General features: G+C 34.1%; 1 protein-coding gene across 7 annotated transcripts in view; it reads left to right on the top strand.

Annotated features, from left to right (window-relative positions):
* The first annotated feature begins 3736 nt into the window (after positions 1-3736).
* LOC110094682 (leucine--tRNA ligase, chloroplastic/mitochondrial) overlaps positions 3737-13666 on the top strand; it is a 79568-nt gene continuing 69638 nt past the window's right edge. Inside the window, exons 1-5 of one of the 7 annotated variants that reach the window (XM_028697447.1) lie at positions 4086-4216; positions 9961-10086; positions 10362-10506; positions 10585-10637; positions 11223-11294. In XM_028697447.1, coding sequence (XP_028553280.1) covers positions 10608-10637; positions 11223-11294 — 102 coding nt within the window. In that variant the 5' untranslated portion in view covers positions 4086-4216; positions 9961-10086; positions 10362-10506; positions 10585-10607. Of the gene's footprint in view, positions 4217-9960; positions 10087-10361; positions 10507-10580; positions 10638-11222; positions 11295-13666 lie in introns of all 7 variants that reach the window. The other 6 variants (XM_028697446.1, XR_003701663.1, XM_028697445.1 and 3 more) reach the window with 6 other exon arrangements.

Raw genomic sequence — 13666 nt, 5'->3', positions numbered from 1 at the left:
TTTTATTTAACAAATCCTACCATCACTATAAACTCTAATTCTAATGATTATTTATCTACGTATATGAAAAATGCTTTAACAAAAATATGGAAATTAGACTTTATATTCTTCATAATGGTTATAATTTAAAAAATATACACACTGCTTATAATTTTTAAGAAATATGCCCTAAAGTTTATTTTTGACAAAAAAAAAAAAGCTCTCTCTTATGATGTGAAATGATTATTTTTTTTTGAAGGAAATGCAATAGCATTAAAATTAAAAGAAAAACTTACAATCTAATGGATTTTGTCCAATCCAACACATCCCTCCTTTAACAAAGCTACAAACGAAGGAGGAATATCACTACTAGAAATGTCATTCCAAACAAAATTACTAAATAAAGCAAAGTTAGCACAAATGTCATCTAACTTATTACAACTTATATTTGAAAAACTAAAAATAACTTGCTCAAAGTTCTTTAGAAATGAGAATTTACTATCCGACAAATTCTTTGACGTAGCTTTAACATTTGAAAAGAGCTCTAAATGAATTTGATTACGTTAAAGTTGGCCCCTTTGATGATTAAACCTTTAGCTTCTTGCATCCAATTTTGAATTATCCTTTCCAACAATAGGATAGCCATAAGTTCCAGTTGAGCTACATCCCAATGGAGACTCATAATGCCAAATGCCATCAAGAACCTTCTTTTATAATCCCTAAAGACCCGACCAATACCATCTCTATTAGACTTTAAAAGGAAGCATCAATATTCACTTTTATACACTTGGGTGGAGGAGGATGCCAAGAAGCAGAAGCTAAAGGTTTAAAGTGAAATGCTTATTTAAGGTCCTCCCATGAAGCATTGGTTCAAATAATGTTTGAATAATATTGAAACCATATCCTAGCAAGGTTAGAACTATGTGAAAACCTTATTTGAACCTAATTTGAATATAATTTGATTTAGGGTAAAATCATGTTTGAACTAGGTTCAAAAAAGGTTTACATAAATTTTATTTATGATAGATACAATATAAGACCCAACAACTTTAACACAACAGATTACAAGGTTGATACAATATAGTGCAATCATAGTTGATCATATGGTAGATACTACAAAGTGTAATATAATGGCTATAATACAATACACAACTATCACAATAACTACCATATAGTAAATTATAATATAGATACAAAATAGCATGAGCAAATAGCTATAAAATAATAGAGCTCAATCAACTAACTATAACAATCATGAAAAACATTACACCATTACATTACAATTAATAGCATTACTTTGAGAATTATATCAAATCAAAGTAGTTATAATATTCTTATAATAATAGGAAGATTAAAATAAAATAGTTATAAAGATGGAAGGCATTAACCCAACAAGTAACACAGTTATGGTCTCCTACTCCACATCCATTACATATATATTGTGCTACATTCTTCTCCTCTTAAAAGTTATCTATTTTCTTGGTTGGCCACTCTTTAGCTTCTCCAAGTAGGTTAGCACAACTACTCTATTTTATTTATTTGGAACCTCTCATGTGTCCTTATTTTCAATTGGATATATATTTTTAGTATAAATAGCTAATTATGCTTCCTACATATCAAATTTTGAGCATATGCCAGAATAACTACCTCAGTCTTGAGCTACAATCAACACATGTTCATATGGGATACTCATAACATAAAACTTCTTTCATGGATGTCGTTGTTCTTGTAAATCAACATCACCATTAAAATCACGATCAAAGACATGTAATTCAAATTAATTAGTAGGACATATAATCATCCTTTAAGATTTATTCAAAAGCTTCCTTAATACGTCATCATTTTCTTTCATCAAAATAATATTTGTATTTACTTTAATGGTGTGATTATCAAAGAACTATTTCTGTATTTTATGTTTTAAAAACTTTAATAAAGTAGTCATTACATAAGAGCCTGCGCTCTTGGTAGCATTATTGAAGCTCTTTAAGATATTAATTATCATCAAATTATATCAATTTTCATTGAAGAAAGCACAAGTTAGCTTCGTTATCTAAATATGCAGCTATGGCTAAGTTTTTGACATGTATTTTATCAAAGTACTTATAGCACTTAACTTTTTTATAAGTTTTGAAAGTCAATTGATTTGCTCATGACAACTATTGGGTTTAGATAATACGATGATTTTTATTATAATATGATGAGTGAAAGCTCCATGATGCATTTCTAAAAATTAATTAATAAAACAATGAATACATTATTATGTATGTTAAAGACATGCCAAAATTTTCACTGTGACTATTGACTCCCTTTGTTTAGTCATGAAATACATTATTGGCTCATTATTATCAAAGTTAAATACTATAAATGCCATTGGTAAATAAGGGTATTAGTATCTTGTGCCACTACCATAAGCAAAGATGTACATTACCTATAATTTTTGACTAAATTACTTTTTATTAGTTTCTAAAACTTTGTAAATATGATTAATGAGAACTTTAAGAGAAATATTTATTTGTACCCTTAGTCCTTTGTTCTATTTAATAGTTACATGGCTAACTTCTTTTCAATCTCCTCAATATAATATAAAAATTGTAATACTTTGTTTACCTTTAAAGATAATTATTTAGCTATAACTTCACTATCAAAAAGGTGAAGTGCTAAAACTATGTTTGAACAAGTGCTGGATCATGATTTGAATAATATTCGAATAATATTTGAATCATATTAGATCATGATTTAAATAAAGACTGAACACATGTTCTAATAAAATTTGAAAAGTCTTATTGATATTATGTGTAGTTCAATACTAGAGCTTCAATAAAATGGCTTAATTTTGTTGGATCATATGCTACACGCTTGATCAAAATGGCCTAATTCTTTTGAATCATATGCTACATGATATAGATGTTAAGAAAATTTTAGTAATATATGTTGAAGTAACTATTAAACCGAATGAGATTTAGGCTTCGTTTGAGACGATTTTTTTTACTACTTCTTAAAGCAGTTTTTTAGTATAAAAATTAAAATTTTTGTACTAGAAAGCTGTTTTAAGAAGCAGAAAGAAAGCCGTCCTAAACGCAGCCTTAATATTGTGGTTCTCTCACTCTTGTTGAATGTAAAAATCTCAAACAAAATGACAATGAAAGCAATGGAGAAAGCTAAAATATAATGTGGAGCTGCAATGGGGATATAAGGTGAAATTACAATAATGATATAAATATATGAGAATATTTTGATTTAAATAACTTATCTTTTTACAAAATAAAAAGCCTATTTATACAATTATGAGAAATTCTAAAAAAAAATAATAATTATAAGGGCTGTTATGGGATTTATTACACCCGGTTTAAGGACGTAGAGGAACGTCCGGTTGGAGGCAAAATTTCGTCAAAAAACTCGGTATTTGCTTGGTACAACTAGGTATTATTTGATATTAACGAGGAATATCGCTCTTTGAAGACCAATACCGAGTTATACGGTGCTGTACCGAGAAATACCGAGTTGTACCGAGTTTTTCTAGGAAAAACTCGGTACAACTTTTGTATAACTCGGTATTTCTCGGTTTAGCTCGGTATAACTCGGTATTGGGTCTTCAAATGATGGTAATCCTCGTTATTGTTTGGTATTGCTCGGTATTTGCTCGGTACAACTCATTTTTTGATGGAATTTGGGCTCTGATGGAATGTTGCTCTGAGTCCCATAGGAGAACGTAATAATTGTTCCTGTTATGGGGCATGTAAAATAAATCTTCCCAGAAATAAGATAAGCGAAGGGTAGACGGACCATCTTCATTTTTTTTGGTTTCTGCGGTCGCAGACCCTCATCCAGCCTTCCACTATTTTCACCGTTAAAAGCCCAGGTATTATCCCGGCCTCCTCCCAGCGGGCATGCACCAGCATTGCAAACGGCCAGCAGGGCTAGCCATGGAGGTACAGCTCCTGCATTCTACTATCTCTCCAAGCCGCCCCCTATACTTCGTCGCCACCCGCCTGACGCCTCGTCGGCCTGTTTTTGTCCGGTGCTGTCTCTCCTCTGCCGACAACGGAGGCAGGGGTGGAGAAAATAGCGGCACTTACGGCACGCCCCAGGCTGCCCAGCAGAGGAAAGCTTATCCTTTTGATGAGATTGAACCACGGTGGCAGCTCTACTGGGAGGAGAACCGAACTTTCCGCACGCCTGATGAAGTGGATATGTCCAAACCGAAGTGTTACATTCTTGATATGTTCCCTTATCCTAGGTACTAATACTTCTCGTTGAATACTTTAGGGTTGTAGAGGTTGTGAATTGACTATAATCATCAGGCAAGAGGCAGGGATAGAGGACGCTTTTTATATTTTCTTTCTTCGATACTGTTTTCATATTAACTCACGATTAAGTTTGTTATTCTGTCTGGATTTCTGGCAATGGATTGAGATGTGCTTGTTGGAAGTGTTTGAAGATTTTTGCTGTCACTTCTAACTTAATTTTGAGGCGAAACTGAAAATTTTCCGATGTCCTAAATATGAGTATTTCTAGTGAAACCCGTGTGTGATTGGATTGCTTTATTATCTTTGATTTTGGTTTTCAAGATTAGGGAGGCAGGCCTATCTTTCACATTTATGTCTACTTAACCAACTTTATTTGGCAATAATGTGGAGTGCAGTGCATTAGTCGATTCTACCTATCAATATTGAAAGACAACATCATGAGGCCTTTTCTAAGAAACTATCTATAGGGAAAAAGTTCAACTCTTTGGAAGATTGAACTCACATGGAAGATTTTCTTTTATATGTAAAACATTCACCTTTTGCAGCAATAGGAGTAATTTAGAAATACTCCTATTTTTGCAACATTGAAATCAATCACAGAGGCTTAGTAATGCTGTATAATATTGAAATCTATGTTTGACGTGACTCAAAATTCACCAACATGCAAGAAAACAAAGTAATTAAAATATGAATGAGATTGCAGTTATTTCTATATGATGTTTGCAGAAGTGAGATCAAATGTTCAAACAATTGTTTCGGTAACAACTACCAAATTCAATTATTATTCAACTTACAATGCAAATTGAAACTCTTATTGATTGAGAAGATTGATGGGTGAAGAAAAACCTTCTATCATGCTTAATCCTCCACACTGTTGCATTGCTTTTGGAAACTACAACTATTGATTATAAGATTGGAGATGCCTTTTCTACTGCTTCAAGGGCTGTATTTAATTCTCTCGGTTCGATCTTGAAGTCTTGGCATATTGCCATGCAAAACAAGATGATGAATGTTTGCACCAGTTGGTGTGGACCTTCTTGATGTTTTTTCATTTTATTTGTGATTTTTTTGCTTGTAGTGTTGGTGGTTGTCTAATTCATCCCATCATTTGAAGTTGGATTGGAAACTTTGTGTGCATTTCTTGTTTTTAGATGCTTCTCAGTTTCTTTCTTTTTATCCAGTGAACTCTATCAATTGTGTGTAGTCGATCAGGCATTAGAAACTGTCCGGTTATGGTTATGATAGCTTTTTATTTATAGAACTTGTCGACATTACCCTTTGCATATAGATAATCAGGCCTTGAATAATTATTGAGCTATGTGCCCTATCTACTCTAACCCGATATATAGTTGACTGATTGTGAAGTGTGAGTTATATCTCTGATAATGGGGAGGAGGCCCAAGGTCTATTTTTCCCTATACGCAAAGCTGTTCAGAGTGTTTTCTTGTTGAATTAAAATGGGATGACGGAATTGTTCAAATGGGATGACAGAACTATAATAGTTCTCTTGCAATTTGGCAACTATTGGAACGTAGACCTTGTCAACTCTACCCCTTTCATGTTGTGGATCGGGCTTTAGTGGACCATACGTTTTTAAGTATTTATGCCCAATTTTTGTAATTTTGTTAGGAAACACTTGAAGATCTCAAGTGTAACCTAACGATTTTGACAAAAACAGCGAGAAAACTACACAAATCAAATGAAAAATTAGATAAAAATAGGAATTTTATTGCAAGAACACAAACTAACGGAAGAAAATAACAAGATACAATTGATCCTTTATTTGAGAGGAGAATCCATCTCTCCCAAATCTCTAGACGCCGCTAGAGCCCAAAAACCAAAGGGATCTCAAATTTCAGCCAAATTCAAGATGCCCTAACCCAAAAAAAACAAACAATTTAATGCATACAATCCAAAAGAAAATCTTTAAACAGTTCCTACATTCAAATTTTCCTCCCAAATCCCTAAAAAATCTTTCCCAAAAAGCTCCCTTGGATTCTGCGGTCTGATCGACATACTTAGGAGAGGTGAACTTCCGCCTCTATTCCGCCTGGGCTAGTCCCATGTTGACCGGCTGGATCGGTTTAACAATACTCCCATCCCAAAGACCCACCTTGCCCTCAAGGTGGAAGGATGGGATGCTGTTGATAGCTTTCTTTAGCTACTTTATTAGTGACCATGCTATCGTCCACTAGAACCAAGCTAAAGCTTTCCCTTCCAAACATGGGGTCGCTACCGTTTGTCTCTCCGCATCTGTTACCCCATTCACCATGAGATACATCTCCACCCAGTAGACCCACCCATAAGCATCCTCCTCCCTTTCAAATACTAACATCCCCAACTTTCTACCCTAGGATCACTGTCACCCCAATAACTGCTTCGTCCTCCAGTGTGGCGGTTATCGTGATACCTCCATATTTCCCCCATGTATCTTGGGAATCCCACATTCCTTCCTTTCGCCTCACCTGACCTGATCCCCATGGTTCGGCCCATCCCCCTTATTCGGTCGTCCACTTCCCTTTCCTAAGACCTTGCATAGGGGTCAGCCAACCCCTCCACCTTCACCATGAAATGCCCTTCCCCATCCGATAACCCAATTCTGCCCCTTATTGGAACCCTAGGAGGTGGCTCTTCACCCTCTCTTCCGATGAGTGGCTCCCCTTGCCCAAAATGCCTCTCATAGTGGTCGGCCGCCCTACCGTCTCCACCAAAAGATTTATCTTTGTTGTCCCCTCATCTAGAAACCTTGATCCACCCCTTATCGAATTCACAGGAGGTGGCTCTTGATGAAAGAAACTCCCCTCGTCAAACTCTTCTTGTCTATTCTCCTTCCCTTCGATTCGGCCAAGGGAATCCCGGTCAAATGTTGGTTAGGGTTAGCCGTCGGAACCAGTCTTGAAGTTTTTGTTTGCATCTCCAAGAGCTTTCTTAACATCTCCTCCATGATCGAAAAATTTGAATCGAACTTCTCATGGATAACTGAAATATGTTTTTTTAATATGAAATTTGAGTTTGTAGATATGTAATTTTAGATTAAATTTGTCCAATCTTCACTTCGAGACCTTCCTCCAATGCATCCACTTCTTGGCCGCCATTATTATCCGAATTTTTGTAGACTAAAAAAATATGGAATTTGACATTTGAAAATAGCAAATAGCCCATATTCCAGCTGAAAAACAACCGCTGGTTTTCACATAAAAAATCCCAAAACAGTCCCAAAATCTGCTCTGATACCAATTTGTAGAAAACACTTAAAGATCTCAAGTGAAACCAAACGATCTTGAAAAAAACAACGAGAAATCTCCACAATTCCAACGGAAAATCAGATAAAACAGGAATTTTATAATTTTATTAAAAGAACACAAACTAACGGAAGAAAATAGCAAGATACAATTGATCCTCTATTCGAGAGGAGGATCTATCTCTCCCAAATCTCTAACGTCTCTAGAGCCCAAAAACCTAAGGGATCTCAAATTTCAGCCAAATTCAAGATGCCCTAACCATAGGAGAACAAACTATTTAATGCTTACAATTCAAAAGGAAATATCTAAGCAATCCCTACATTCAAATTTCCCTCCCAAATCCCTAAAAAATCTTTCCCAAAAAGTTCCCTTGGATTCTTCGGTCCGATCGACATACACAGGAGGGCGGAACTTCCGTCTTTGTTCTTCCTGGGCCGGTCCCATGTGGACTAGCTGGACCGGTCTAACAAATTTCTTAAAATATTGATATTTATTTAATTTGTTAGAAAATAGGGGGCTGTAAGCTTCGACATAACCTCGGGAAAGATTGGGCTAACTATGGCTCTGGGATTCATCTTGGAATATTTTGAAACTTCCAAATCTTTTTGGCATTTTCTTTGATTTTTCTTTTGAAAGTTATCATATTGATATTTTTCTTTTATGAGGACATTTCACATGTTTTTCCAATGAGATTTTTTTTTAAAAAAATTTTGTTTTCTATATTTTCCATTATTTTTATGCTCTGGAAAATAATAGTTATCTCATTCGACGCTAGGCGACAATTTTTTTGGGGAGGGACACAAATGTAATTAAATACTTGAAATAAGTTCACACATTTTTTAAATGTGGTGAATTTATGCTTCACTTGCATCTAAAAACATGTCTTGTAGGCTTTATGATGTGACTTGCTTGGCATGAAAAATTATCTAATGTCTCGGGCCATTTTGAATTTTTTTTTGGGTTTAAAATTTTATTATTTGTTTGATGATGAAGCTTGCATCAAAATATGAATAAAGATTTTTTTTGTTATCGCACCATTTGCTTGCTTCTTTTTGCAAATTTGCCACTGTTTAACTTCCCATATTGTTGATGAGCACATTGAAAATTCGTGCAATAATAAAATATATAAAATCCTTATGTTGCATGTTTTTCAATGCAATCTTCTCATTCATTTTCTTTTCAAACTTGCATTTTGTTTTGTTTTACCTTTTATTATCTTTTTCATGTCCAAAAATTTGGAGTTTGAGCGATTCGTGGAAGTAGGCCATCCCGCCATGTCATTAAAGGCATTTTGGGTGTAAAGCACGGGGCAAGCTTGGCCAAAACTTCATCCCACCACACTATTTTTTTTGTTTTATTTTTTCTTTTAAATCATCCCACCACACTAATAATGATTCTTTGGGGTATTTTTGTGTGGCCTTTTGTCATGAAATCACCTTACATTTTTTTTAAATTGCTCCCACTATGTTAAAATGATGTAAACAATTTGCATGCAAGATTCTTACTAAAAGTCCATCTTCCATTTTCTACTTCTTGTTGTGAGGTATTTCCAAGTTAGTGAGACAGTAAGCGAGGGAGACGGAGGCAGAGATATGGTAAGGGGGATTGAGCCATTCAACATTTTGTAGAATGAAAGTTTCAATGGAGTGAAATGTGGAGAAGAAGAAAGAAACGTGAGGGAGAAGAGAGGTGTTTGATTTATAAAAGTTGTTTTTCAGCAGGATGTGGGAGAGGGGGACAAAGTGTGAAAATGGTGTTGTTGAAGAATCATCTATTGACAAAGGGGCCACTTCTTATAAGCGCTATTTATTTATTTATTGTTTATAAACATTTAAGTTTATTGTTATAAAGATGTATATGTACATACACACACACATATATATATAACTTTGTATATCTATCAGTTTATTCTTTTTCTTCTTCTTTTTTATGAGGATTTGCGCACATGTTTGCATCAGTTGTGGACCACTTTGAGTTATGGATTTGGATGTTTGGAGTCAATTTCTTGTTAGATTTAAATGAGAATTTGACTCTTAACAGGACCCAATGGAGAAAACAAAATTCATGTAGCCGACCCCATTTAGTGGGTTAAAGGGTTGAAGATGATGATGTTGTTGTTGTTGGAGTCAATTTCTTGTTTGCCTCCATTGTTTTTTCATCTAGTTAGTCACATATGGATGCCATGAACATGCCACGGAATTCCCATTTAAAGGTAATTAATGTCTTAATGAAAAGCATATCAATTCAAATTCCAGTAAAGATTTATTTTAGATATACTGTGGAACATAATGAGACTCTTAGAAAGCATTCTGGAGTGTGGACAGTAATGATTTACTGATTTCCATTGGATCAAAGTAATAACCTTGAATTGGGCACTCTTGTAATTGGATACAAAATATGACGCAGCTATATATATGAAATTTTGATGTTAATTGTGAATTTAAAATTATAAAAAGATGGATACTAAATTGTGCTTTTGCTGCCTGTTTTAGGCCCAGGTCGCGTGAGGAACTTTAATGGATCAAGAAGCCGATATCTAAATATCTGTTAAGATTTTGGGTTTTGTCTTTTCAACGATTTAGGTTGACCACTAAGGAGAAAGCATTGTCAAATGATAGGTTTGAAGCAGGACATCATTTTGTTCCGTTGATAAGCTTGCTACACTGGTGTGGGCTTTGCTGTCTCATTTTGTTTGTTGGCACCGGCTAAAATAATGCACTACTTCAAAATTCAGACTGTTTTACATACTAAGCAATAAGCGCTGCTTAACTAAGCATAAACTTTCTGAAAAAATCTCAGGAAATTCTACAAATTGGCTTTTTTTTTTTTTACTTTCCATGATTTTAATTATTTTGTCTTCATGAAAATTGAAGCATTGCATTGTATGTTGCAGCGGTGCAGGATTACATGTTGGCCACCCCCTTGGCTACACCGCAACAGACATTTTATCGAGATACAAACGCATGAAAGGATTCAATGTTTTACACCCAATGGGATGGGATGCATTTGGCCTTCCAGCTGAACAATACGCCATCGAGGTTTGATAGACATCTGTTAGGTAATTAATTTGTTTTGGCAATCCTTTCACTGTTAAAGTGTAGTTGATGACCAGACAGGGACCCACCCAAAGGTCACAACGATGCATAACATTAGACGGTTTCGATCCCAGGTACTTTGGAGCTCATTTCTTTTCCTGAATTGCATTATATGAGTTTAGATTATTTAATTGCATGCAACCCTACTGGATGATAGCTCTGGATATTCAGTTAGATTATCTTAATGTTTTTATTTTAATTTTATTTTTTGCTTTGAAATTGTATGCCTTTGAGCTTTGACAGAATTTATTGTAGTTTTTTTAGTTGACAAGGGGTAGAATCTATTAAGGATTCTTGCATAAGTTTCATCCATTCTGTGAATCTACTTGTAGATTCACCTTTTTGATTAGTCAAAGCTACTGTTCATGGCATTTCAGTTGTTAGCTTAGTTGAAGCAAGAATTAGGAACCAAAAATGGCCATGACAATGGTCTATTTCTATGAGAAGGATTTTATTTTTTCAATGCATTGATGAGCTCGTAATTTTCTTAACGTCATATGCGTGAGCTTGTTTGACATAGTAGAAGTTTGCTAGAAGTTATGAAGCATTTATCTGTGCAATGCATTGTCCTTATAGCTGAATACTATCGAGCTGCGGTCCTTAGATTTTTATCATCATTTTTATTTTACATGTATTGTATGCTCTTCATGGGTTTTTAGGTTTGCTTGACCATGATAACAAGAGTGGAATTCTTGACCGGACCAAAAGGTGGTGAAATGTTGAAGATGAAGGTATGTTATGGTACCTATAAATTGGACAATTCTCATGGGAAAAAAGGAGAATATTTGAGATTTGAGGTTTGCGGAATGGTTATACGAAAGTAATGGTGGAAGTAGCATCTATGGAACTTAGGTTTTTCAAGATTAGTATCACCACTTTGTGTTTTGTGTTTTTATAAAAAACATTAAGAATGTGATAAATAGAAGCAATCCGTAAGCTAATAGTCGTACGATCAGTATTTAGGGAATAATATACTTCGCGATTATCCATACCAATAAGGAAATCAGAAGAGAATTTAGAAACCAAAGCAAATTTGGATGAATGTAAAGAAACTTCTTGTTGAGTTGTAGTTTCAACATGCATGTTCAACTGTTTAGGTTTCTTATAAATTGTTTTTGATCGGTTCCATTAAAGCTATTAGCGGATCCATGTTGATCTAATGTAGTTTGATTTTTTTTTTCGCACTAATACTTCATTTAATATACTGATTTGTGTGTAGTTAGGAAAATGAATTGTAATAGGAATATCTAATCCAATTCCAGGCCTTTTATTTTTCAAATATATCATCAAGAATATTTGATATTGACATTTTAATAGCGAATGTGCCAAGTTCTTTTGTTGAAGGCAAATGAACTGGCTCAGTAGCGTCTTGTATGACTTTCCGTCAGTGTAAGTTCTGGATTCTTGAATTAAACTAGTGCTTTTAGAATGTATTTCATAAAGTACATCATGAGTAACTAAGACTTAGAAACAAATCATGGTAGTTCTTGCATGGAAGATGAAGCGCCATAACTTCATCATAATGTGTCTTATAGATGGTAGTTAATTTATTTCCTAAAACAATAAAAATCTTTCTGAAATGTGCAAGAAAAGATTAAAAATAAGAAGATTGTTATAAAAATTGGTTTAATTGTAAAAACTATGATAATTGGAAAAGATATAAAGAGGCACGTAAAGAATCTAAGAAAGCAATATGCGATGCAAAGACCTTAACTTTTAATGATTTATATAATAGATTAGATATTAAGGAGGGAGAAAGATATATGTATAAGTTAGCCAAACAAAGAGATAGGAATAGTAAGGATTTAGTTCAAGTGAAATATATTAAGGATGAAGATCAAAAAGTACTTTTTTTAGACGATGATATTCAACAAAGGTGGATGAGATATTTTGCTAAACTTTTTAATGAAGAATGTGAAAATGCGATTGACTGTAGTGACCTTAGCACCCTAAATGAAAATAAAGATTTATGTTTTTATCGGCGTATTAGTAAAACTGAAGTTAGAGAGGCTTTAAATAAAATGAAGGGTGGAAAAGCTGTTGGACCTGATGATGTTTCAATAGAGGTGTGGAAATGCTTAGGAGTGAATGAATTTCTTGACTTAATAAACTTTTAATACTATTTTGAAGACCAAAAAGATGCCAGATGAGTGAATAATGAGTGTGTTAATTTCTATTTTTAAGAGTAAAGGTGATGCACAAGATTGTGCGAATTATGGAGGAATTAAGTTAATGTGCTATACTTTAAAACTATGGGAGCAAGTTATGGAGCATAGATTGCGGCGTGATATTAATGTTTCTCAAAATCAATTTGGATTCATGCCGGGTAGGTCGACTATGGAAGCCTTACATTTATTAAGAGGTTTGGTAGAGAAATATAGAGAAAATAAAGAGGATCCACATGATATTTTATTGATTTAGAAAAACCATATGAAAAAGTTCTAACATAAGTGCTTTGGAAAATTCTTGAAAAGAAAGGAGTTAATAACGCTTATATTCAAATCATTAAATATATATTTATAGGAGTTATTACTTGTGTTCAAACACTAGGTGGTTTGACTAAGTATTTCCCTATTCGGTGGGTTACATCAAGGATCAACCTTAAGCCCATATCTTTTTGCTTTAGTCATGGATGTTTTCACTAGACATTTGCAAGAGGATGTACCTTGGCATATGCTTTTTGCTAATGATATTCTTCTTGTTGATAAGACTAGAGAGGGAGTTGAAGGTAAATTTGAATTATGGAGGTCAACGTTTTAAAAGGCGAAATCGAGAATCGAGGCATTTTGGCTAAGCGAGGCGAGGCGTAAGCCTCGAGGAGGATCGAGGCGTAAGCCTAAAAAATTATAAAAATAAAGCAATTTAAAATTATGAATAATGACAAAAATGTCAAAAAATAACAAAATATTACATCAATTGTGAATTTGACGATTTGTTCTAAGATAACATTAGTATATTATTGGAAAAGAAGATTTAAAATAAACTCACTTAAAAATAAAATATCCCTTTAGGATCAAGACCCAATGCAGGCTCATCATCACTTTGATTTTCTTCAGAAGAATCTTCATAATTAATGTCAAAGTCATCCTCAAACTCTTCTTCA

Source organism: Dendrobium catenatum, unplaced genomic scaffold (assembly GCF_001605985.2).
Source record: "Dendrobium catenatum unplaced genomic scaffold, ASM160598v2 fragScaff_scaffold_932, whole genome shotgun sequence".
In the NCBI taxonomy this organism is placed as follows: domain Eukaryota; kingdom Viridiplantae; phylum Streptophyta; class Magnoliopsida; order Asparagales; family Orchidaceae; genus Dendrobium; species Dendrobium catenatum.
The sequence above is the reverse complement of the archived record's forward strand: the minus strand, read 5'-3'. Positions and strand labels throughout refer to the sequence as shown.